The following is a 26575-nucleotide window of genomic DNA, read 5'->3' as shown; positions in this document are numbered from 1 at the left end:
GACTTGTAAGTCAAAGGTGACAGGGTACAAGGATGAATTACAGTTCATGATGTCTTGAGAAATTCATATGTACAAAAGTAAAAATGCTTAAAAATACAGTCACTGTCCCAATAATTCTGACCCCAACAGTATGCTATGGCTTAACTACCAATGGCATTCTGGTGTAAATCCATCATCCAAACCTCTTTTCATCCTCCTGGATACACATTGATGTTTGGATAATCGAACTCCAGCATTGTGCATGGGCCAAGCTGGACTGCTGTTCCTTGTTCTGGTTCTACGAGCTGAGCCAGCAAGACAGGTGGAGGATGTTGGAATTGGGCAAGTCCAGGACTGGAACCAGGGCCACGGACGGACTGGAACCCCTGAGGAGTTTTTTCAAAGCATCTTCGAGTCCTGGTGGAGGAAGGAGGGTGACATTAGTGTGTCGCTCCGAATGGGGCTGCACTTAACCCTATGACCGGGACCTATTCACAATTTATTGATATTCTTAAAACCCCTTTACATTTATTGCAATGTAGACATATGTTAGAAAGGATTGAATTCCACATACAGACAAGCTGACATGTTTCAACAGGAGGGGGTTCTGTCTTTATTAGACACAGTTGTTGTCTTCCGTTTGTGTGTATGGCCGGACTACAGATGGAAAGACATTTGAGAATTCATGGAGCAAACGTCTTGATGACAGCCCGTCTATTTCGCAGCGGTCCGCTGGGATCACCGTCCGGTCCTGATCTGGAACGCTAATTGGCCACAAGTGTGGCTGTCTCACGGTTGGTTCATTTCTTTCAAAAGGATACACACCAGCTACTGGAACTACCGATAGGCAACTCGACTCGACTACATGTCCATGACTGCAGAGGATAAGGGCTGAGCATTGGCGCGAATAGCGAAGAACTATGAAAAAAATGTCCTAAATTAATAGTTTAAACTGAAACTATACCACAAACTATGATCCCAAGACACTTTATTATCATGTGAAACTCATCTTAGATTACATTTAAAAATAAATGGCTTCCAGATGATTTCCGTTTGGAAAAACAGCACATAGAGCGAATACTTTCTGCAAGAACCTAGCTTAAACTTACCTCCTCTCCTAAGTACAAAGATAAATTGCAAATTGTTATTTAAGAAATATGTTGGGAGAATCTCTGAATGTTCTGATCTCTTGTTTCAATGCCAGTTTCATATTAACATGATTGTAGCTCAACTCCCCCATAGCTGACGTCATGCTCTATTAAACTGGTTGCAGCCATGCAGCAAACTTCATTATGACTCAATCGCGATGGATCAACAACCAAATTGCTCACTGAAAATTGAATATGACTCATTTACAACATGTGTTAATAGTCTGCCCTTTAATGTAGCTGAGAGACGGTTTTGACCGATAGGTCCATAGAGTGGAATCTTTTTTTTCTTATGCTTTCTTTTTTTCAATCTCCGTTGTAACATTGTTGTCATGTAAACAAACAGTAAACAAACATAAAATACATATATGCACTACAGGCCAGAGTCAACTGAAATTCTAACTGCATAAAACAACTTTAAAACTGTGCCATTTATATCGAGCACTAAGACTCCACATTTGAATTAATCTGAGAGACAAAATGAGCCAAGCAATCAATTCTTAAATTTGGGGGTTGATCAGTTCAAATTGTTTGGTATATTGATTAAAAACATATTTTAAGACAATACCTTAGAGGTTCATGGGACTTTTAGGCACCAGCTTGCAAATTCTGCCATTGTGATGAAAACCGAACATGTTTTACATGTTACCTATGCGACCTAAAAGGAGACCATGAGCTTTTCTTGATATATTAAGACTGCAGTGGAACTGGAGGATTACCGTGATTAATAGCCGATACCTTCGGGGCTCATTGGGCTTTTAAAGGAGTGGCCGAGGCCTGGAGCCGTGTGAGTTTTTAGTTGTGCTACGCTGCCTTCCAAATGGATCAAATTAGTCAAATGAACTGGCGATTATAGCAAGCGCTGGCCAATGAACATTGTTCATTTAGTAGGGGGTGAGTAAAGATGCTGAGGGGCACAAAAAGACCTCTTTAACATTCATTTTTAGCTGTTCTATTTCCAGAGGTGACAAAATTCATCAGACTCTGTACTTATGTACAAGTACAGATACTTTTATATATATAAAAAAAACTGTGGTTAAAGAAAAGTAGAGGTACTGATACAACTTCTTAAACTATGTGCTTCCATAGCTTTGCAAATGTGAATCCAATTACAAAAAATAAAATGCTAAATTCGCTAATAATAATGTAAAAAAAATAAATAAAAAATACCCTACTTGTACGCGTTTTTTCAGACTAGTCGGTTCTCATTACTTGTTTGTCACTGTCTTCCATATTTATAAGACCTGTGTTTATAAGGCCTCTGTCAACAAGTCATTGGGTGGAAACTCCTTCATTAATATTCCATTCTGTTGTCTATTTTACATCGCGTCGTCATCCGCGGAGGGTTGAAGAAACAATCCTATTTTCACCAAGTTGTGGTTTACCGCAAATAACAGTACATTCCCTCCCCTCCATTATTCTCATCATTCTGAAAGGGTTTCTTACGTAGGCGTGGTTCCAGAGTCTGTTTTCAAAGTACAGGGTAAAAGTAAAGAGTAAAGTAAAAAGTTGTCTATTTAAGTAATATTATGCAAGTGATTTGAGTTTAATTGGTCCAAAAAGGCCGCATGGTAATAATATCTCTGCCCGTCTCTGGGATTCCGTCTCCGAAACGGAGGATGGTCTTTGGATCGTAAGTAACAAGTTGAGACAAGATGTTTAAAGGTTTCATTCGAAGCATATGCCATGTCTATCAGCTGTGAATCGTCACGCAAATAATAGAAATGGGGGGAGTAGGGGGGGGGGGGGTTACGTTTTGCGTCGTCTGCGCTCCGACAGCTGCACCTCGCGACACTGCGAGCGCCGATGCCAGAGGTGTTACTTTTTTCCCCCCTTTTGACTTTTCGGATTCATCGCCCCGATGAGAGAGGGCTGTGACCCATAAAGATGCCCAAGGGTGAGGTTTGAGGGGGCGGGGGAAACGCAGGGGGCTTCGCTTCTTGTGCGTGCCAGCCATTTCCAGCTCCTCCGTGATGAGTCAGGGTCTGTTTGCAGGCGAAGCGGCATGATCAAAGTGTTGACTTTGCTCCACTTCACCAGTAACATGGTTAGCTAGTAAGTATTGGAACAGTGAGGACAATTGGTATTTTTTTTTTTTTTTTTTTAAACATCTGCATTGGATACACAACTTAGAAGACATTTTGTTTTGAGGGTTGGAGCTGCAACTCTAATTCTTATGCTGCGACGCATCATGGATAAATATGATCTTGAGTTCTGTGTAGAGATAGACCAATATGGTGTTTTCTAGGGAAAGACTGATATTTCGGTCGGGTTGATTATTGGTGCCGACATTTGGCATTTTGGCCTTTTTACGATTCTGAAGCTAGTACCTCACTGAGCGGTGAATGCTTGCAAACGTAGTGAATTTTGGGTTTTCATCAGGATTTGCAAGATGTTCACAGAATTTTCACTTGTCACAAAGACATTTCGAACATATTCAGGCAATTTTTCACTGTCTGCAAACCTTTTACGAACACTGACAAAACACCAAATTAGCTACATTCGCATTCCACATGCATTTGTCCCTCAGTGAGATACAGGGAACTTTGCATTTATGTATTCATTAAAATTTGCACTTCATAAAATATATATATATATATATATATATATGCTGACACTGTGAACTCCCTACACTTTTTATTTTTTTTTAATTAAATTAAATTAAAAGAAATTATATTGAAATTTTGGAAAACTATTTACAGTAGAAATCTTTAAGGAACTATTGACTTGCTTAGTTTTTAATTTAACACATGCTGATGACCTTGAAAGCTCCCTGCAATTAGTTGTTATAATTTTTAAACAAAGTTGTCAATTCTTTCTATTTTCAAAATTTAAAAAAAAAAAGAAGTTTTATTTCTTTAAAATTTGTCCACGAATATTGTCTCTTTGACTGTAAATGAGTATCGGCTTAGAATATCGGTTATCAGTCTCCTTGACTACTAATAATCGATATCGGTATAAGCGTTGAAAAAAAACCATATCGGTCTACCACTAGTGTTTTCACGGCCGATACCGATTATTAATAGTGAAGGACGCCGATAAACGATATGTGGAGCTGATATTAATTTTCTAAAAGAGAAATTATTGTTAACAAAATTTGAAAAATACAAACCCTAGCTCAATTTTTGGGGATTTTTAAGAGTGTTTATTGAAAAACTTTTACGGTTTGTTAAATATTATAGTTTAAAAAAAAATAGTCAATAGACATCTTTGTTTTAAAAATCTAACAAAAAGTTCAGGGATCTCCCTGTTTTCAAAAGTTAAATAAAAACTGAAGTAAGTAGCTCCCTATTGTTTTCTACAGTAAATAAAGTTTTAAAAATTTTCAAAATATCTGAAGTACAGTATTAAAATTGTATTTATCTTAGTTTTATATTGTCAAACAAAAACAGAAGGTGCATGGCCAGCAAGCATCTCTGAAAATTTAAATAATTATGGCCCTGAACTTTTTAAAATGGATCTATTATTGAGAGTATGATTCTTCAAAATGGCCGATGCCGATATTCGTCAAAATGCTGAATATCAGCATCAAAAATCGGCCCAGCCGATATTCGGTCTATCCCTATTTCTGTGTGCACAAACCTTCAGTGATTTGCTTCGCCAGCGCGTGGTGGCACTTGTAGAACACTCGGGCACATAGTGGCACCAACTCAACCTCAGACTTCTTGAGAGCTTTTTCAAACGCAGCGCAGATCGCATCCGTGACCTCCCCCGCGTCTTCGATGACCACAGTGTCGGCCACAGACAGGCGTAGGGACAGCGAGGCGGCGCTTCGGTCGGCAGATGTTAAAGTGTGGCACTCAATGCGGCAGTGCTGCAACGTTGTGGTCAGGTGACAGGAAGTTCTTCGGCTGGGGTCATCCTGGATGGCTGTGACGTGGAGCTCGACGGTGGCACCTTTGGGTAACGCGAGCACGACCACCACCACTAACGATGGAGTGGCTTTGCTGTCAGGCTCAAGAAGTTGTTCCTGTAACGTGGAAAGATGGGACACTAATTATTCAATAATGCACAATGCTATTAAAAAAATGAGTACAAAATGTTCCTGTTGCAACAAATGGGTTACAATTTATTCCAGGGGCAAATTGTCAGCATTATTAAACCATGACAATCTGTAGAGGCAATGTTTTATATAACATTGTGTATATAACATTATATTTGAAAAAAAAAAAGTGCAAAAAAAACAAAAACAAAATGCTAACAATGAACAATAACAATTAATACGAGCATAATAATAATAATAATAATAATAATAATTTTGATTTAAATTATGTAAATACATCGAATCGAACCAAATTGAATCATTTCACTTTAAAATGTATTTTCATTGAATCATATCAGACCCCAACTATCTATCGAGGAACTACGTTTTTATTTGAGCAATGCACACCCCTAATAAAAGCTAAGACTAGAATGGTACGGGCCAAAGGGAAACTCATCCGAATATGATATGGAAAAGGTGCAGATTCAGGAGTTGCTCTTACATTTTTAACAATTATTTACAAATTTCAGTCAATAAAATGTTACTTTTAAAAAAAAGAAATAGCACATTGATAATGTTTGTAACTATAACATGGATGCTAGTTTCATTGGCCTGTCTATGACGTTATCCATTATTTAGTATTAGCGACTCCTCAAAATTTTCCTACATTAACCAATCAAAATGGATTCTACATTTTTAATTAATATTTACAAATTTCAGTCAATAAAATGTTACTTTTGTTTTTGTTTTTAAAAACATAGCACATTGATAATGTTTGCAATTATAGCAACATGGATGCTAGTTTCATTAGCCTGTCTATGACATTTCCCATTGTTTAGCATTAGCCACTCAAAAATTTCTACACTCAAAATGGATTCCTTGTCCGCGTTTGCTACCAAAATGATTTCTTAGCCCATATCTTCACAAATTGGCAAAATTGGCTCCACGTCGTCTAACTGTAAACAAGACCACACACAGACACAAAACTGGACTACACACGGTCTCCTCAGACAGCTGTGACAGGCCGTCCATTACCCGCAGATTGTGAGGTGACCCTGGGTAATGATAGTGTGCAAACAACTACCAATGGATCCATAATGCTTTCAGCCACCGTAAACAAAATGCTAACATGACAGGTCCTACTCGTGTCGACTTTTCACCTCGCCGCCAGGATCATTCCGCGGCCTCACTTTTTTAAAATCTCTTTTCTACCCCAACAGAGCGGCCGCCATTAGCCCGAACAAAAAGTATTCAGCGCGGCCCCCCTCTAATAATACTTGGCGCTGGCATCATCCGCTAATGGGACAGAAATGAGTGTTTTATATAAGCGCCATTTCAGCCAAAGTCGATAGGGTGAAAACACTTAACCCCCGTTTCAATTTGCTGGATCAATTTTCATCCACTTACATGGCACTCTGTAAGTGCGGAATAATAACAGGTTACTCTCGTTTTTTTTTACTTGGATGCTCGCTCGACACACACAAGAGAAAAAGAAGAAGAAATAATCGAAAAGAGCAGCAGACGGCGATGAGAAAAGTCTTTGTCCTTTCACCATCAGTTGGTCACCTTCAGATAAAACTTTCTGAAACTCTTAATCGCCAGTCTACGAAGAAGTATGAGGGCCACGCTGGGGAAAAGAAAGAAGATTACAAGTCCAATATTTCTGGGAAAAAAAGTTGTATTTTGTTTAAAAAAAATAAATAAATTGAGAATAATTAAAATTACAAACTTCTTTTGAGAAAAATCTCCCAATATATTAAGAATAAAGTTGTATATTTTCGAGTTTGAAGCCGTAATAACGGTGATGCCTTGAGATACAAATAATTTGCTGTCATTTGGATCTCAAATCATTGTCCCCCCCCCTTGAAATGACAGGAAATCCCATTAATATGTTCCAGCTTCACCCCACCCCCGCAAAAAAAACATACGGTAATATAAATGATTTTTGATTTTTTATTTTCTAAGAGAAAATATCACTTCACTTCTTGTCCAGTGGGACTCAAAACAGTGTCTTGCAAGTCCAAAGCGCAAATCCTAATAGATTGTGTATGCTTTTGTCCTTAAAATTAAGACTTTATTTCCACAAAAAAATACAACTTCTAACTTGAATATGTATGTTTTTTTTTTCTCAAAACTACACAACTTTTGTTTTATGAAATTATGACAAGAAGATATACTGTAACCTTTTCTAGTCAAATTATGCAACATTTTTCAAAACTATACAGCTCTATTATTGCAAAAACAATTTTGTAAACTATACAAAAAACATCTTTATTGTTAAAAAATTACAACTTTAATCTCTGAATTTTTACCACAAAAATCTAAAAAAAACAAAAAAAAAACACCAAAACTGTTTTACCAAAACTACCCAACTTCAATCGCAGTGTAATTTCATTTTATTCTTCAAGATGTCCCCAATACTGGATCAATTCTGATAATAACAATGTGGCTCTCATGTCAACACATGACAGCACATATACATGGCCCACGCTTTGATAAATGTTACATTAGCACTTCTAGCTATTCCTTGTCAATAGCGATTGAACACGGAAGACAGCGGGCAAATGATGAGGGATGTGACAGGACTGAAGGGGTGTACCGAGGGAGGGGGGGGGGGGGGGTGTCGTGTGTGCGGCCGCTTGCTCAGCCAGGCTTAAAGGCCACCCTGCAGGCCTCTGGGATACCCAGCCCGGCCCGGTCCAACAGGAGAGCGGCGCGGCGCTCCGGGACTTTGGCGTGACACGCGACTTGCTGACTTTTTAAGCTGTCGGACAAGCTCACGTCAGCGTCACGTTTGTTCTTTTAGTCATGAAAAACATAGAGTGGGAGTTGGGGTGGTGGGAAATGCTGAAAGTTTGCATGGTGGTGCAACTTCCATAGCAGCAGTTCCCAATGGGCCATTTCTTACTGGGCCACATGGAGTGACACTGAACAATAGTGTTAATTTTTTCCAGCATTTATAAATTTAGTCTCAGTTTTAGTCCAGTTTCAATCACGCGTGTTCGTTTTTATCATATAATTAGTCCACCCCATCCCGTTTTTATTTAGTCTATTTTTAGTCGACAATAAATCTAGCATTTTAGTCTTTATTTTTGTTGTGTGCTGAAGGGTTGGATCCCAAAACGCAGACACAAATAATGTTTTAACTATTTATTCACATAACTTGACTAAACTAAAAACAAAGAGAATGCATCGAGAATCACGACACGCCAAGCCCCCCTTCGGCAGCGGAGAAGCACAGCGAAACAGTGAGCAACAGCTTGCAATAATCCGGCAAAACACACACAATTCTCAGACCCTTATATAGACAGTCAATCAATTTCATTGGTTGTGGCTAGACATGTGAGTACCAGTACTGACATCTGATTGGCTGTTAACCCAGTAATTACAGCTAGTCCCTGACATCAACAAACATCATATAGCATAAAAAGATTCCTGACATCACATATTCCAGACATCATATAGCTTAAAACTAGATGAAACTGGATGCTATTACATCAATACCAAAACAGACAGGTAACGGGTCGGGAACTCTGGCGCACGGTCATGAACTCTACTCAAACTTAACCCAGGCGTGACCCCAGACATGAGACAAGACCCCAACATTACTCCTGCATTACCCGAGTCTTGACAATTTTAGTCCAACAAAACATAATTTTATTTGTCTAGTTTTAGTCAGCAAAACCTGTCAACATTTTAGTCTAGTTTTAAAGGGCAATCATTTTACCCGTGTATATTTTTTTGTCAGCAGATATGTTGAACATTTTGGATCTAAAACTATTTCACATACAATTTTCTCTAATCATTTTTATGTAAAACAACTTCACACACAATTGCAGTATATCAACAAGTGTCTACTATGGCTTGATGCTACGAACTTGTAAGTTAGTAAGCATTAGTTAGCGGTTGGATTAACATTATTGTTGGAAAGTTGTAGCTGTTGGCTATTATTTCCATCTTGTTTTTTGTTCATGAACTAAAATGTCCATAGATTTGTGTCCCATTTTTTATTAAGTGACGTCCATTTTCATCTAGTCTATTTGTCGATGAAAATGCATACTGATTTAGTCGTAGTTATTGTTTATTAATGAGGGTTTTAGTCTAGTCTAGTCTAGTATTAGTTCAGGGGAAAAATGAGCATTGACTAAATTATTTTTGTTTAATTTTCACTGACGAAATTAACACTAATGAAGAAAAAATATTTTTTGCACAATATTATTTATAATTATTTTTACAGATACACAGGGGTTTGATTTTTTTTTCAATGTCTCACATCAATTACTTTATTTACTTTATTTTTTAGCTAAGACTTTTTACTAAGCGAGCACACAGCTGAAGTCATTTATTTCCATATTTGATTTTCTACATATTTGACTTTTTAATACTTCAGCAACTTTGATATATGGCAAATTTCATGCCCGTATTCACTCCTCCTTCACTGGAAGGGCGTGCAGCCATAATCCCCGCAGCGCCGCACTTATGGAGCGTGACCCACCTCTCTCCTCATGTTTGTTTTCCTTCACCCCGCTAACTGGCGTTGCGGGCGCACGACAGAAAGAGAGGCGTGAAAGCCGAACGGTAAACACGGTAATAAGGAAGCGGTGTAAAGGCAGCCGAGCAGCGGGGAGCTGATGGGACCGCGCCGCTTAGCCAGTTCCCCTACATTTCCTGCTCAGTGGGACGCCGTCGGCGCCGAGGCTCGCTGTACTTGCCGCTGTCAGTCTGCCATTGCGTCCCTTTGCACTCGCCTTCCGTCAGCCGGGATGTTTGCGTGGAGCACACGAGAGGCCTTGTAGCCGTTTACAGCAGGCCAACGGCGTGCCATTAAAGAGCAAGTAAACAGCTAGTATGTTATTGAAAGTGCGAAAGTTGTCAGATTTGGATTTGTACAAATTGAACCAATGTTTCAGGGAAATACTACGCATCTAGCACTAAACTTTAGAAGAAGAAGATAGAATCGGAATTTTAGACAAATCACTACTTTTTTTGCAACATGTTTTCCAAATGGAAGAGCCATATAAAAATGTCTTTTTTTTTCTCTTATTAAGTTTTTTTTTTGTATTGAAGAAAATGAAAAAGGTGAATTCTGTTTGAAATTTTTTATTATTGTTACTTATTTTTGTTCAACATGATAAAGAACTGAAATGAAAACAGTACACATTAGAACACTTCATGGTCTTTAAATAACAATTTTAGTCAAGTGAACCGGCTTCAGTTTGGGTGGCTAATTCCTCATGCTTGTTCAAAATGGTAAAACCTCACTGAAATGTATAATAATTAATAATAATATAACAATAATTGTATACCTGCAATTGGCTGGCAGCCAGTCCAGGGTGTCCCCCGCCTACTGCCCAAAGCCAGCTGGTATAGGCTCCAGCACCCCCCGCGACCCTTGTGAATAAGCGGTCAAGAAAATGGATGGATGGATAATTGTATAGTGGCTTAAACACTGTTTGTACAGATAATCAAGGTTTATCTCACAGTAATTCACTTTTTCTTATTTCATATGAGAAGATGCATTGAAAACTTGAAAATATGTAGTTGGAGAAGTTTAAACTTTGTCTTTCATGATCTGACCCAGTTTGCATTGCTAAGCGGTGACATGTTGTCAGTACTTTTCATATTTCTTATCCTATGGAGTTACAAAATGTCAAAAATCTCACCAGCTTGTGAAATCTGAATATTGAACCCTTTTTAAAAAAAGCCTCGAAACGGGCAAAAACAGCAAGAATTACCGCTTGGCTTTTCCAGGAAGTGACACAAAGTTGACATCCTCATTGCCTCGGCTTTTAACTCCCCCAAACCCCCCCACACACCCCGCTCTCGCCCACTCCGACAGAGCCACATGTTGGATGTGCACTCCTGCCTCTTTCTGTGCCCCCTTGGGGCCTATTCCCACCACTAGACAGATTACAGTGGGCGGAGAGAGGCTGCCAGGGAAGAGACTGGCGCTCTGGTTAGACGCACGGAGCAAAGGGGTTGTAAGCCAGGGCGGCGGAACGGCGGGTGGTGGAAGGAAAAGAGGATGGTTGGGGGTGTCGAGGGGGGATAAGCTGCTCTGAGAGTTGAACCTCGATCCAAAATGGTCGGGGGGTGCAAAGGATTAGGGAGGCTCTGAGGAAGACATCTGCCTCTGCGCCAAGCTGCACATTATCAAAGACGCCAGCGCTTCCCACATCATCAAGTTTTCATGAGTAACAGCGGCGGGAAATATCAGTCGCAGTGAGCGGCCCCCGGGGAGGGACACAGAGAACTTTTACCTATTTCCCCCTTTTCACAAATATGACAAAAGTTTAGGGACACCTCACCGCTACACCTGCAGTTTGTATTAGCATAGCAATAACATAACTACTAGTAAGGAATTAAATAGTCTGTGCATCATAACTAATTCATTATGTCTGTGTGCGACTTGGCCACTATGGGGTAGTAAAGTACAGTCATGCAGACAAACAAATAAGAAGAGTTACACAACTACTGTAAGTGACATGATAAGATCTTTTACTTCTTCTCACTCCCTTTGAGCAGTTTTATTTTCACATCTTGCAATGTTTACATGATCAATCAATCAATCAATCAATCAATCAATCAATCAATCAAAACACTGACCTTTCCTGTTCTTGCTAGCAAATAAGGACAAAAATATTGGGACAACTCACCGTTACACGTACAGGAAGAGAAATGCACATTTCTTTGCATTAAAACTCATTTACAGTAACGTACAACCTACTGACTATTATCTACTGACCTGGTCTTCATCCATAAGCTCCAGCATGCGTTTCCAAGCGGCCTGGACAACGGCTACATCTTGGCGTCTGGTGATGTAGCAGTGAGCCTGGACCACGTGGGCCAGAGTCAAGCTGCTGATGGTGGCCTCCAGAACCTTCTGGGCGTGGCTAAAAGACAAGCTGGCCTGCGTGCGGCTGCCTGCCTTCACCAGCTGCATGGTGCAGGGGACCAGTGCGATCTGGCCCGCACAGAACACGGAATCATCTACCTGGAGATGACAAAAACCAGGACAACTATGTCATCATCTTAATTAATGACATATTTTCATAAATAAATGACACAGCTCAAATAAACATGTTTCTGCGCAAGTTGTACCACTGGGTGGCTGTAACAACTGGTCCGTGATACATAGTATAGTATATACTATATATAGTATATAGTATATACATTTTTATTTTTTATTACATTTAAGTCAATATGTTGATTTTTTTAAAAATATTCAAGTATTAATTATAAGTATTTTTCTATTTTTAATTCATGTATAATTACAAACAGCATATATATATATATTTGCACATATTGTATTATCTATTTAATTTATGTTTTGCTTCAATTTTTTAAATTATTTTATTAAAACAATTACCTTGTTGTATTTTTCCATTTTTAATGACTGCAAGCATACATTTTTAAATTTACAAAGAGATTTATGTGAATATTTTTCCTTTACTGCTTTAGATTACTTAAGCTAGTTTAATTAAACATTTTTGTAACTATTTTCCTACGTTGCAACATTTTGATTACACATTAAAAAACACACAAACTACTTTAGTATGTTTTTGAAAGTGTTTTAATCTGTGAGGTGCTATAGCAAATTAACATTAATTATAAATATCCCTTGGTTAGTGGGGCGTTAATCAACGAGGCCCACCTCTTGATTTTCAACTTCTTATCGCTAACAGTTTTCAATTCACACTTCACACAAAACCTGCCAATAGCATCCCGGCAACACCACTGTTATTTATAAGCACAATTAAGCACTTGATAATGAGCTAATTCTCTGTTAAATACCTCTGCTCGCACGTGGGGTCCCTCAAAAGAAAAGCCTGACTTGGATCTATCTGTTTAATGCGTAGAGACGTGCGAGGATGAGGGCTGGTATTAAAGAGGTCAGGTCTTTAGAGACCTCGTTTGGGGGGTGGGGGGGTGGGGGGGTGGCTTTCCAATACTAGTGTGTGGTCAAATATCATCTGGTGATGATTGTTGGGCTCTGCAGGGAGCCAGTGGGCATAAGTGAAGCACGCCAAGCAGGATCAAGATATAGATCAATTCATATAGACTAAGACACACGAAAATGTTTTGAATAATTGAGCATGTTGAAAATAATCATGTAAAATAAAGGTTTGTGCTCAAATAGCCACTGCTTAAAAGGTTTTTATAACCATCACAATTTTGATGCTCATTTTATTAGCCTGTCTATGGTGTTTCACATGATGAGTTAGCATTTAGCTAGCAGACTTTTCACAAGTTGTGTTTTGGTTAAATAAACTGTGCAATTCTTTGTTTTATGTGTAAAAATCGACTGGGAATGTCAATAAGCAACTTGAAGAAATGACTTGGCCTCTTTTTGAACATTTTTTCACTCTCCTGCTTGTTTTGAAGTTTGCTGCCACCATTAACGCCAACATTTTGCTCACAAATCAAGACAAAAAAAATGGGTGAGTGTTGGATTGTACTTGGAAAAATTGTCATGTTGGATTATTCATAAATTGAGGTGCCACTTTGAAAGTCTTATTGTCCAATTATGTGATTGGTTGTTTGTTAATATCCCTAAAGCTGTCTGCAACGCTAATGAAGACAAGCGCTTCAGAAAATGGATGGATGGAGGGACAAAATCCTTTTTTTTTTTTAACCACCACAATTGGATGCTTGCCTGTAGCTGGTCTTGGATGACGTCTCCATAGACCCCAACAAGACACAAACGAGGATTCCAACACATTGCCATCGTCATTCCATTTAGAAGTGATCAAAGGTGATGGTGAAAAAAGGAGGCCCACTCGCCCCCTTCTAGTTGGGACGACTGTCCGGCAGTTTTAAAGTGCTTTCCCCTCAACACGAGTTCATTCCATTTGGAATTCACAAAAGCTCGGCGACCATTTTGTCAATTTGAATATCAAAAGGTGCTAACAGAGGGCTCCCTCGACTGTTAAAGGCAGACTCCTATCGCTGCTACCAAGCAGGTGTGTGATGATCAATTATTGACGACGACGTTCTGGTTACTCTTTGTGGGAGGTGGAACTGGGGGGAATGTGAGGAGAGGGCGACATGGGCGAATACTATTTACATAAAATTAACAGTTCAAAAGAATGACTTCACACACCGATCAAACTTGTTAATTGACTGTCAATGCGCTGTGCCGCCGCATATACACAAAAAACACACACACACACAACTACATTATTCATCTCGGGCCTTGACAGGGAAGACAGTCCAATTTGCATGGGCGTTCCCATCATGATCAACAGCCCCATGCCACATACATTTTTAATAGGAGCTCCTTCTTAATATTCATGAGGGGGCAAACAATTGCACATGACATTAAACTTTCTATAACAAGGTAAGTCGTTTTCAAACGCTCATCTTAGCCGTCTAAATGGCCCGCGGAGAAAAGGCAGGACGCGGCGCATTGCTGTGTATGCGGTGCACACACAAACACAGCCATCTTCTACTCTTTTATCCGTAGTATTGATCGACATTGGTACTCACTGTGTTATGTTCTGAGGTTGGATCCCAAAAGCGCAGACACAAATATGATTTTAACTCTTTATTCACATAACATTGAGAGGCGTAGAACAAACTTGACTAGACGAGAAACAATAAGGATGCATTGTGACTCACGAGACGCCAAGCCCCCTTGAGCTGTGGAGATGCACCGAGGAACAGAGGTAATAATCCAACAAACACACACTTCTTGGTTTGGCTTGAATAGACAGCGAATTGATCGGATTGGCTGTGGCTAGACATGTGGGTAACAGGAGTGACATGGAATTATCTGATTGGCTGATTCTTGACATCACATAGCTCCTGACATCACAGAGCGTTTTTCCAGTTGAAACCAGATGATGGTTACATCAGTTCAAAACAGACACTTGACCTCACGGACATGACCCAAACATAACCCCTGCATGACCCAAACCTAACCCTGGCATGACCCAGTCATGACACACTGAGCTTATCAGTAAATACCACATAGCACATTTTGCTTTTTCTTCGTTTTTTTTTTTTTTTTTTTTTGTGGGACACGCAATCATGACAACTTTACATTCATCTCTTCCCAGCGTCCTTCTTTTCGAAACAAGTGTGCAGTTTCTTTGCAAGTGAGGAACTTTGGAACTTGAAGGTACGACTGTAGCACTGATGAATAGTGAGCTGAAAGTGCCATGACGTTACTTGTGTCCACATGGCACCAGCAGCTTCTAGTTTATTGCTTCGCTGCTGTATATTTAGCCATGTGCCAACATGTTCTGACCATGATATACTGCTAAAAAACTGCTACCCATGACATGAAGCCTTCATACTGCACCCCACCAAAAAAAAAAAAACGTTTGGTTGCTGTGGGTATGTTGTTGCTTCTTAAATACACTTTCCCCAAACAGAGTGTATCATTACCACATTTCCATGTTGTTTATCCTTAAACAAATATGACTCATGTTAGCGTCGGTTAGTGGGATTTTGATGGGAAAATCAACTCACAAATTGCACTCTATAAACACAATTGCATTATTACGACTGGATTATTTGAACAGAAATCATATAAATAAATAAAATAGCTTGTGTAACATGATCATTCAGTGTACATTTGGGGCAGTAGGATAGACCAATATGTTTTATTATACCAATACCGATTATTATAAGTCAATTTTGGCCGCTAAGCAGTAAATTAGAAAATATTTGCTTATTTTTTTTGTGCACGGAATTCCCAGTGTCAGCAGCATATCTTATAACGTAAAATTTCAATAATTAATAAATAAATAAATAAATAAATACATAAATAAATAAATCACTGAAGTGAGCCCAGTTTGAAATTGATCTCTTAAGCTCTTAAGCCAATGCTTGCAAGTGTAATTTGTACAGGTTGCAAAATTTTTCAAAGATGTTCGCAGATAGTGAAAAACTGTCTGAACAATATGATATACAATATAATGAACAATAATACCTGTACACAGTCATCTGTGCAGCCCAGTACCAAATGGGCTGATGTTTGGGAACTACTGATGTAGAGTATTATGCTTGCTACTTGCATTAGCTAACGACTGGCTAGCAGCTATTTGCAGTTGTGCTGATGTTTCACTGTCTGACGACATAGTTGATTTGATTTGACAACCGTGTGACACTCAATGTTAAAAACTGAGACACACCTACCTGCTTTGTATTAACCACTCCTTATTTTACTTCTTGTTTATCTGTGACTTGTTAAAAGGTCAACAAAGACACTCTCTACGGAAAGTAACTTTATGTAAATGCACTCGGGGAGTCTCTAATGGGGTCTTCTTTCAGGCTGAGGTGCTTCTAATTGCAAGGTTTTTTTTTTTTTTGGTTTTTTTGGTCAGACACGTTTTCATGGATGACCAGATAGCGCCAGACTATATTTGGTCTCAGAAGCTCTCTGGGGGCCAAGCTGCATATTTCCGAGGAACATCTCGCGGTGTCATTAGCAGAGTTTGGAAGATAGCTGAACTAGGATAAAATTACCCGCTATTGATGAACAGTCAGCTTCTCCGGCTGGTTCCAAGGACAGGCAGAAAGAAAAGCATCTCAAACGTACCTTTCAGCTATGCTAATGGTCACGTTTGACCCCACGGAGGCCTCATGCATAATTTAAGCAGGAAAACGAGCATGCAAAATGTGTAAAATAGGTTTAATTAAATGAGTATAATGTTGATTAAGGCAAGGACACATACAAACAAATTACAGGGGGAATGTTATGCATTAAGAGTTTTTAGTTATGTAATTACATGCTTATTACAGTGTAATTACACTTATAATGCATATTTTTACTTTATCAGAAAATACTCCAAGTACCGGCATTAAAATACAGTACCGATTTGCGAAGTAGGCCCAAATGGCCATCAGAAATGAGGCAGATCTTTTTTTTTTTTTCCAAAAAAAAAGTATATTTAATACCATTATAAGCAAGGATTGGATGATGCTGAAATGCCAATTCTGTGTGCCTATTCCTATATTCATCACAATTGCAAAACGTATTGGGCAAATTCCATGGTTGACAACGTCTACCATATAATTCGCGCAAATGAGCCCCGATCGCAGGTAACCAAGACAGATGGCTGATTCCAATTGTGTTTTTGCCCCACAACATTAATTTGTGAGCAAAGCATAATGTGAAAGTTTAGTGATCATTTTTGTAGAACAGTTTCAAATGGATTGGGAAAAAACAATGGTTTAGTGACAGCATGTATGCTGTACCAAAGCCATCTTAACCATTTATATTTATTCTAAATAAAGGAGTCTTTGTTTGAATTTTCAACCGCATGGAGGAACATTTGTCATTTTTGCCACAGTGTCATTTGTTTCCCAAATGCGGATTTCGTTGACGGTAAATGCCCGACAAAATGTTGACGCATGACTCCAACACAACGGAGGCGGCATTCATGCGGCATGTGCCATCTTGAATGTTTTTTTTTTTCTCTTTTATTCGAAACTGTCAAGTCTCTGCTAGAACATTTGTTACACATTTGACAAAATTCCAAAGAGTATTTAGTGATGTGGAGTTGCTACCACTCTTCAATGAATATTTCAAGTTGCGAATACATTGCATAGATAAAAAAAATTTGAATAAGGAGATGGTAAATAAATGTAGATAGAAACCCTTCAACCCAAATTATACTTTTGATAAAAATATATTTTATATGATTGTTATAATTTACTTACATTGTGGACAAAAACAACTAAAATGTATTTTCTTATTTGTCAAATTTGCATCTAAAAAAATTCTCCCAAACAAAATTATGCTGCTAAATCAAATGGCGATTGCCGTCAGGGGCTAAATTATCAATAAAAAAAAAAAAAATGGATGAAGACACCTGCACTCAAAATGTGCGTTTATCCATCCATCCATTTTCTTGACCGCTTATTCCTCACAAGGGTCGCGGGGGCTGCTGGCGCCTATCTCAGCTGTCTTTGGGCAGTAGGCGGGGTACACCCTGGACTGGTTGCCAACCAATCGCAGGGAATGTGCGTTTATTTAACATAAAATTGTTAACATTTAAGGAAGAAAGCAATTTCAAGAAGCCCTCACAATGTAATACATTTAGATGTGAAAAGCATTCCTCTCGTCATGTTGCGGGTCAAATTGACCCGTTTGGAAAATCAACTTTGTCCGCTTGCCTTGATTTTTTGAAATTTTCGTGTTTTAAATCTAAAAAAACAACAACATTGCACTGTGTTATGTGATATTTGGTGATGGTTCAACATTAGAACGGGCCACACTGACCCATGAACATTGTAAAGAAACACAAAAAAATAAAAAATAAATAAATAAATATATATATATATATATATATATATATATATATATATATATATATATATATATATATATATATATATATATATATATATATATATATATACAGCGAATTAGCAAATGCCAAATCACAAATATGCAAGGATTCACTATATTTGCATTGTTTTCATGTTTATCATAATCCGCGCCGCAGTCGTTTATGTGGAAATGTCAGAACAAATCAGCGTTACTTAAACTGCCACATAAATAGTCCCGTGAAGTGCTCAAAAATGTCTTGAAGCCTTCTCACGTTTTTGGATTTACCCGGAAACAATTCAAACATAGGCACAAGAATCCACAATTTTCACCAAAAAAAGTAGACTAACCCTAACCCATATCAGACAAGGACAAAAGGCCTTTCTGCACCAAACCCCCCACCCCCAAACGTGCCCTCACGTCTGCCCTTGATGTGCCCACTCCACACACGCACGCACGCACACACACAGTGAGAGTTACGCACTGTCATGTCAGCTCTGGTCAACTTTATGCTGGTCGGAGAGGGCTGCCGCTCAGTCTCCAACCAAGGTCGGGGCGGGGGGTAGCCTGACAGCGGGACGCTCAGGGGAGGCGCATCGCCAACGCCGACGGGCATGAATAAACAAACACGTCCTCTTGCCATCACTCAAATGTGTGCTTGTTTTTTTGTTTTTTGTTTTTTCCTGCTGGGATTTTCAAATGTTGAGCTCTGTATTGTGGTACATATCGCTTTGATTCGGAAGAGGACAAAATGGCGCTATTGTGCATGATATCTAATCAACACAACTGTATCAATATATCGATCTTATGACACAATAATTTTGACCTTTCAATATATAATTATCGATACAACTGAACCAAATATCAATAAATCAAACATAGGAGTGTAAAAATAATAAGTAAAGTAAATACATATTTTTTCATTAAAACGTAAGATCTCCCTCTGCATATTGTGTGGAGGGGAACAAGTTTCCAGTATGAGAAAACCGAGATTCTAAAATTGAAATCTTCTGCGGGTGAGGATCACACATACAGGAGCAATGGTTGAAATCTCTTTTCCCATTTAGACACATTTCCTTGCTTCACTTGAATTCATTTTAATGCTCGCGCCTCTTCCTATTTCCTCTGCGATGCTATTCTGTAATAAACGATGGAAGTATTCGTGCACCTTTATTACGTTCTTAAAAAAAAAAAAAAAGTGCGGCTTAAATCAGTAATAGTGCAAATGGCTTAGTATGACACAAAAATAATAAAAGGTTGAAAGCAAAAAATAAATAAATAAAATAAACAAGCTGCTGAGTAACAGGTGCACAACAAGTGTCCATATTCTTTGCCAAAAAATATTACAGCTAAAACAGTTATTAGTGCAAACTGGTACATCAAGATGTAAAACAAAACGGGTGGGAAAAGTAAAAATAAAGGTGAATGTTAGCAAGGCTGCTGAAACACAGGTAGGGATGAACAATTAATCAAATTCAAATCGACATTGCAGCGCACAAAGGCTGCAATTAAAAAAATAATAATAATCTACTTGTTTATTTTGGTCAGTAGGTTGTATTTTTTTTTTTTATATGTACTGTATTGTATATTCTGTTTATTCAGCTAGTGTTTAGATTAAGTGCCTAAGAAGTGTAGTCCACATTTACATGTCATCATTTAATGAAAATTGAAAAGTTGAAGTGATTAAACCACAAATTTGCGTGAGATTATTATTGTAATCTGACTTTAATGACTTATAATTACATTAATAATTGTTTGGTAGAATTTTGTGAAGTTATTATCGTGAACACTTAAAAGACTGCAAGTCGAAAGGATTGGTAAATGAACAATTTTAATTGAAGTCGATAAATGAACCGTTTTACTTATTAATTCATGGTTCATTTTAGCGTAAAACACCAAAACATTTATGTATAATAAATTTATTGCTTGTGTTTGTTTTTATAAATACTTAAATTGCAATATTGGGGGATTTTTTTTTTTTTTGATGAGATTTTTACAAATTTCCACAGATGTATTTCTCAGCTTTTTTAACTTCATACATGGTTTTCTTACAATATATCAATATTGCTGGATCATGATGAACAATATCGTATTATGAGTTATTCTACGATTCTGACCTCAATTCCCAAAGTTGAAATAAATTGTTCATGGTTTTCTTAATCATGAAACTCTTTTGCGATAAAATTCCATCATAAGTTACTCTGTGATTCCCACAGTTACTTCCTAAATCGAATAAATAGAGCTAAAACATGACTGGGGCCAGACTGATGGAAGGGCAATCCTTTTCACGGCGTTAGGCAAATGGCCCCGGTTGCCTTCAACTGTCGCCACCTCCGATCTTTTGACAAATTGGTTGTGAGGCTTTTTACGACTGATGCACATATCGCAAAAATCATTTCTGCCAAGCCTCTCTCGCTGGCTCTGTGTGTGTGCGTCTGCGTGCGTGTGTGTGACCTGCCCGTGGGGACATGACAAGCACCGCCACGCATCGCTCTATCAAGCCCGATCTTTCCAGGACAATGCAAATGATGACAAATTCCATCATCCTGCATTATGCGCTTTGCAGCTAATCTCCCTAATTCGAGAGAATCGCGGAGGGTCTCGCCATTTGGGCTTGAGGGGCATGTTTGTCTGATTGAATGATGATGAAACGGCAGCCCTCAACCCTCCCTCCCCCTTGCTGTCTTCCGTCTATGACCACTTCTTCTCCTCTAGTCTTATAATGTCGATTTCTTGGGGGTGTTTTTTTGTACAGTTTCGGTAGTTTATAATGCACAGAATGTGAAATGCCCACACCAAGCATTTCACGTAAAAAAAGAAAAATAACATGATACAGTTGAATATTGTTGATTAAAAAGATGAATTTTGGACAAAGTAAAGACTGATATATATAAAAGACTGCTGAGAACATAATGGAGTGGGTGTAGTACCACCTGGTCTCAACAGATGGCAGTATGGCTGCATGAAAAGCAGAGCTCCAAAATGGACAAAAAAAAAAAAAAAGACTGTCAAACATTTTTCTTTTGTTGCCCAAAGTCAAAATGTTCATTTTAATAAAGTCCAAATTCCAGTAGTGAAATGCAGTAATACTGTACTGTACTGAGAAAGCTGTAAATGGTTGTTTGTGGGCCGTACAGCGGAAAACTGCGACATCAGTATTGCCTGCATTCATTTTTCATATCATGACTGCATAGGAATCTGTTGTATTTATGATACAGCAATATTAATAAATATAGTTATGCAGAAAATACTCAATCAGAACAATGTCTATTTGTTATTATGCTTCCAGGGTATTTATGTTAGGATTATAAATAGTCGTAATAATAATCGTCTTGAGGGTTCATTAAGTAAGATACAAAAATGAATAGTATATTATAAGATATTTATGTTATCACTTCAAAATGTAAAAATAAATATATACAAATAAATCAAACATACTACAAAATAAAATAAAGTAAATGGTGATATTATTTAAGAAATGTTATTTTCCTTTTATTAAAGTTTGACAAGAACTATAATATCCAAAAGTATGCTAAGACGAAGTATATAAATAGCAAAATCAATTAATATAGGAAAATGCTTAAAAAAATGCTAAAACTACCAGTACACAAATGCTATACTGTAACAAAATAAAAAGTTTAATTTATTTTTTTTACCTTGTGAACTACATTTCAATGATGACAATAATCCATAGTTTTTATGTTATTTCAAATATGTAAATGGTCATTCAAATTGTAAAAGAAAGGGGGGAAAAAATGAACACGAGAAATGTACTAAAAATGTATACTGTATATAAAAAGAAGCATTGAATCTGTCCAAAACTGTAACATTCCAAATGGAAATAATCTCACCCTTTCCATTTTAAATTCATAATCTTCGGGGCCCCTGACATGATCCCATAACGATAAATCCATAACATCAATAAGAGACGTACATTAAAAGGCAACATGCTGAAGCATAAAAATACAGGCTGTGTATTATTCATCCATTTTTATTTATTTTTTTAAGCTCAGCGAAGGCCGACCCGATGACAGTGGCATTTGAAAAATGAATGACCCGGCGCTTAAAAGTTCCCACTCCGACGAATTGCCTCCCTGTCCAATTTATGATCAAGTAACCCCCACCAACCAAAAAAAAAAAAAAAAAAGTAAACGCTAATCTTGTCTGAGTCGTCTGTTTCGCTGCTTAAAAAAAAAAAATGGAAATGCTGGCATATTGTTGCATGTGGATGTAATAATCATTTCTAACCAGAGGCAGCGACTGTCACTTTTAATGTGCGCAACTTAAGGAATCGCAGAACTGGGGCATAATAATCACATACATCATCTGCTGCTGGAGCAAATTCCTAAAATACAAAAAAAAATAAAAAATAAAAAAGGCATGAGCAGCATCAGTTACATTTGCTCGTCATTCTGTGCTCCTTTTTCATTAATCTTGTGCACTGCAAACAAACTACTAATAAAATACACAGACAATGAATAAGAAAATACTCAAATGTAATATTTCTTCTTGGGGGACAAAAAAGTGACTCTCCCTCTTTAATATTACAAGCTGGGGCCCCTGAATTTGGTCAGTCTGTATTGGCCACAAGTGTATATTTGAAAAGACACATCTTAAACTTAAACTTCCTCGTGTAATTGTGTTTGTTTTGTTTTCAATTGATTTCCTATCTTACTTCTTAAAACAAAAACCGTGTTTGATACTTTTCCAAAATAAATAATAAAAATAATATGAAATAATAAATGCCTTTCCCCATAGAAATATCAAATGGCCTGCATTAGTTAGCCGTAAGTGTACATTTCACAATGAGCATCTCCAACTTGTATGTGTGAATGTGATTCTTTAATATTTCTTCCTAAAAAAAAGTAAATAAAGCACATTTTCCATCCAAATGTCAAAAAGACGGCTCGCATATTGCTAGTTTGGTATTGAGCGCATGTGTATATTTCGGAGGATCTTCAACATCCCTCTTCCGAGCGTGTGCACGCGTGTGTTTGGGCCCTGTCAGCTCTTGTCACTGCGGGGGTAAGAAACACAGGCAGGCAGGCAGCTCTGCTGAATATAGCAGCTAGTTACCATAGTAATTTTACCATCATATATTTCACAATGGCGATGGTAGTGAACTACATTTTTACAGTATCCATGCATTTCCTCTTCACTTCTTGTTATGTGCAACGAAAACTAATCATGTGGAGCCGACCTTGACAGCCAATACTGATCATGGAGACATGGGAGGGACTGGAAATAATTGACGTCTTTTGACTGAGTGTTTGCCGTTGTTGATAGCGGGAATGTCATGGTGGATAGCGGCGGTGGCGTAAACACACACTGGCGTGTCTGTGAACCTCTACTCCACTCAACCGCATACAAACAAACATGAATGCGGATCTTACATTGACCCTCACTATTCACACATACTTTAGGTACACCTATCTACATTTAGGCAGTTTAGATAAAAAATTTTTGCGTGCCATTCTCTGTACATATTAGGGGTGTCAGGTGATTAAATTTTTTAATTGTAATTAATAACTTGAATAGTTAACTCACGATTAATCTCAAATGTTACATCTGTTCTAAATCTACAATAAGATGTACAATATGTTTTCATACTCTTGTTTACATAAAAGTGGAAAAAAAAATGTTAATCTAGAAATATGGCTGCATCTTTTAGTGTGATGTTGATTTGTGTTGTCATTTTCTGCCACTAGATGGCATAATTGCATTTGTAAGACATTGGTGCCAGTTCAGTGCATTTTCTTTTCATATTAAGAGCTAGCTAATCTTTAATACGAAGTAACTTGTGAAATTCTACACATTTTTAAAATTGTAAAATACAACTTGACCCCAGTCCCCACAAATACAGGGTCATAGGTTTAATAAAAGACAAATAAAGGGGGAAAAAAAAGTGTTTTTATTTTCGAAAAGTACGTATAATGCAATTTTTTTTTTTCATATAATGCCCTCCTGTTGTGTTTCTGTATAGTGCTATTATTTTTTGCTTCTTTTTCAGCTGATGCCATGAATTGGACTGGTGAACATCGCTCTTTTATTGTGGAAATGTTTCTCAAAACAAACGAATCTGTAATTGCAACACAACGAGAATTCCGTTTGCACTTCAAACTTCGTAGACATCGTCCCGTACCAGCTCGTAATATGATCTTGTTATGGGTTACCAACTTCAGAGTTACTGGATCTGCATTGAAACAAAAATCAACTGGCCGGCCAAAAAAATAATGGCACTATACAGAAACAAAAAAAGGCATTATATGAAAAAAATGACATTATACGTACTTTTAGAAAATAAAAACACTTTTTTGTTTCTTTGCTTTATTTGTCTTTTATTGAACCTACAAATGTGTCAGATCATTTTGCCTGACCCTGTACATGTATTACTATTAAATTTATTACTGCTAAATTTTGACATGGATGTGTCTGCTGCGTTGTGACAGGAATTCCAGTACAGACTTTCCAAGTAAGGGGCGGTCATTAATCACCCGTTAAAAAATTTAGTGGTGTTAAAGGAACCTTATATTAACTCAAAATTAATGCATTAATTTTGACAACCCTAATACATATACACATATGCATATGAACATACTATTGCTCAACTGAAAATCACTACGATAGTTATGAATAATTTTACAATACTAACCTGACTGCATATTTCATTACTGTTGATGCAGCACTTGTATTAGAACTCATCAATTGTGCATACAGAACTCATGTTGTGGCCATTTACTAGCCAAGCATGTCCACTAGCAACTGTACCACACATAATCCTATTAATAATTAAATATAGGGCGATATGTGGGTCTGTTGCGCTTCTTGCTTCGGAGGCAGTCAAGCACCGATAACAATACACGGAGAGCCCCTCAGAGGCAATCATGTTCAGGCCCATTAATGAGTGGGAGTGTGGCAGTGGACAGTAAGCCACCGCGTTGACAGACGATGCACTGTGACACATCCATTCCCTCCACACGTCCTCACTACATGCTAATACCAGCCTGCGTCCACCACGTGGTGCTGGCTGCAGAAGAGCAGCGGGTGGGGCGGGGGTCTACACAAACCCCCCTTGAAATACTGTTTGTGAGACGATGACCATTGGTTCCAGAGTTGACTGGCGCCTCAAAACCACGTCTACGCTGATATACGGTACTGTACATGCCGGGAAGCCTCAAACGAGCGAGAAGGGGATTCTATCCCGGGACGAAATTACACAAGCATGTTTTGCGGGATGCGGGATAAATGAAAGCAGACCTCCGCCAAGGCTAAAGTCTTTCTCTGTCATGTGCAAAGTCAATGAGTTGACAATGACATTTCGGGATTGTCGCAACAGGGAAGAACTATGTGGCATCTCTATAATCTGATTACATTTGACAGACTGGGAACATCTACACGGGATTTTCATTGTGAAATCCAAGTTGCTGGTAAATGCAAACTATCCAGTTGAAATGTTCTAGTTTAGGTAATTCCACGACTCACAACTTCAAAACAGGGAACATAAAATAATCCAGTTGCTTAAATATGTATAAATGAGCCACATGCTGCTTCACCAACTCTAAAGACAAAGACATGAAAGTTCATTAAACTCATTACACCTTTTTTTTTAGGTCTCACTGCGTTTGATGAGTGGCTTTGGTTCGTGTCCACTTCAAGGAAAGTCATTTGACCTCGGTGTTTGTGTATGGGATGCCATGCAAGACAGTATAGGGTGGGGGGGGGGGTTTGCCGGTTGGAAGCCATTCAGCAATCAGTCGTCATCCTGAACGTCACTCAACAAATATTTGGACGAAAGGTCTATGTCATCGCACTTCATTCAGGTATGCCGAAAAGGAAACAAGCCTGTGTTCAAATGAGTGAGTTTCTGAGCATTCCAGATCTCGTTTTTCATCAGCATTCTTAATGGTTGCACAAGTATAAAGGGAGTTATCCACTGTACACACCAGAGAAAATACCAATAAAAATAAAAAAAATAAAAACAATTCACACTTGTTTATTGGGCTAAAGCTGAAGATTTTATTGAAGATAAGGATATGCTATTGTTTGCTTGTTAACAGAAAAAAAGCTATGTAGTCACCCGCATACACAGTAAGTAAAAAATAAAAATAAAAAAAAGAAATACTGATTATTGTTTATCAGAATATTATTCAAATGCTAATGTACGCCTGGCTACACCTCTGCCTC

At 38.1% G+C, this 26575-nt stretch overlaps 1 protein-coding gene across 2 annotated transcripts in view; it reads right to left on the bottom strand.

Moving 5' to 3' along the window:
- Nucleotides 1-258: 258 nt before the first annotated feature.
- LOC144031229 (diphthine--ammonia ligase-like) overlaps nucleotides 259-26575 on the bottom strand; it is a 65537-nt gene continuing 39220 nt past the window's right edge. Inside the window, exons 13-15 of one of the 2 annotated variants that reach the window (XM_077538123.1) lie at nucleotides 11855-12103; nucleotides 4710-5097; nucleotides 259-396 (exon numbers count right to left, since the gene is read on the bottom strand). In XM_077538123.1, coding sequence (XP_077394249.1) covers nucleotides 278-396; nucleotides 4710-5097; nucleotides 11855-12103 — 756 coding nt within the window. In that variant the 3' untranslated portion in view covers nucleotides 259-277. Of the gene's footprint in view, nucleotides 397-4709; nucleotides 5098-11854; nucleotides 12104-26575 lie in introns of those variants that run through there. The other variant, XM_077538124.1, reaches the window with a different exon arrangement.

Source organism: Festucalex cinctus, chromosome 12 (assembly GCF_051991245.1).
Source record: "Festucalex cinctus isolate MCC-2025b chromosome 12, RoL_Fcin_1.0, whole genome shotgun sequence".
NCBI classification, from domain to species: domain Eukaryota; kingdom Metazoa; phylum Chordata; class Actinopteri; order Syngnathiformes; family Syngnathidae; genus Festucalex; species Festucalex cinctus.
This window is presented reverse-complemented; position numbering and strand designations above follow the sequence as displayed.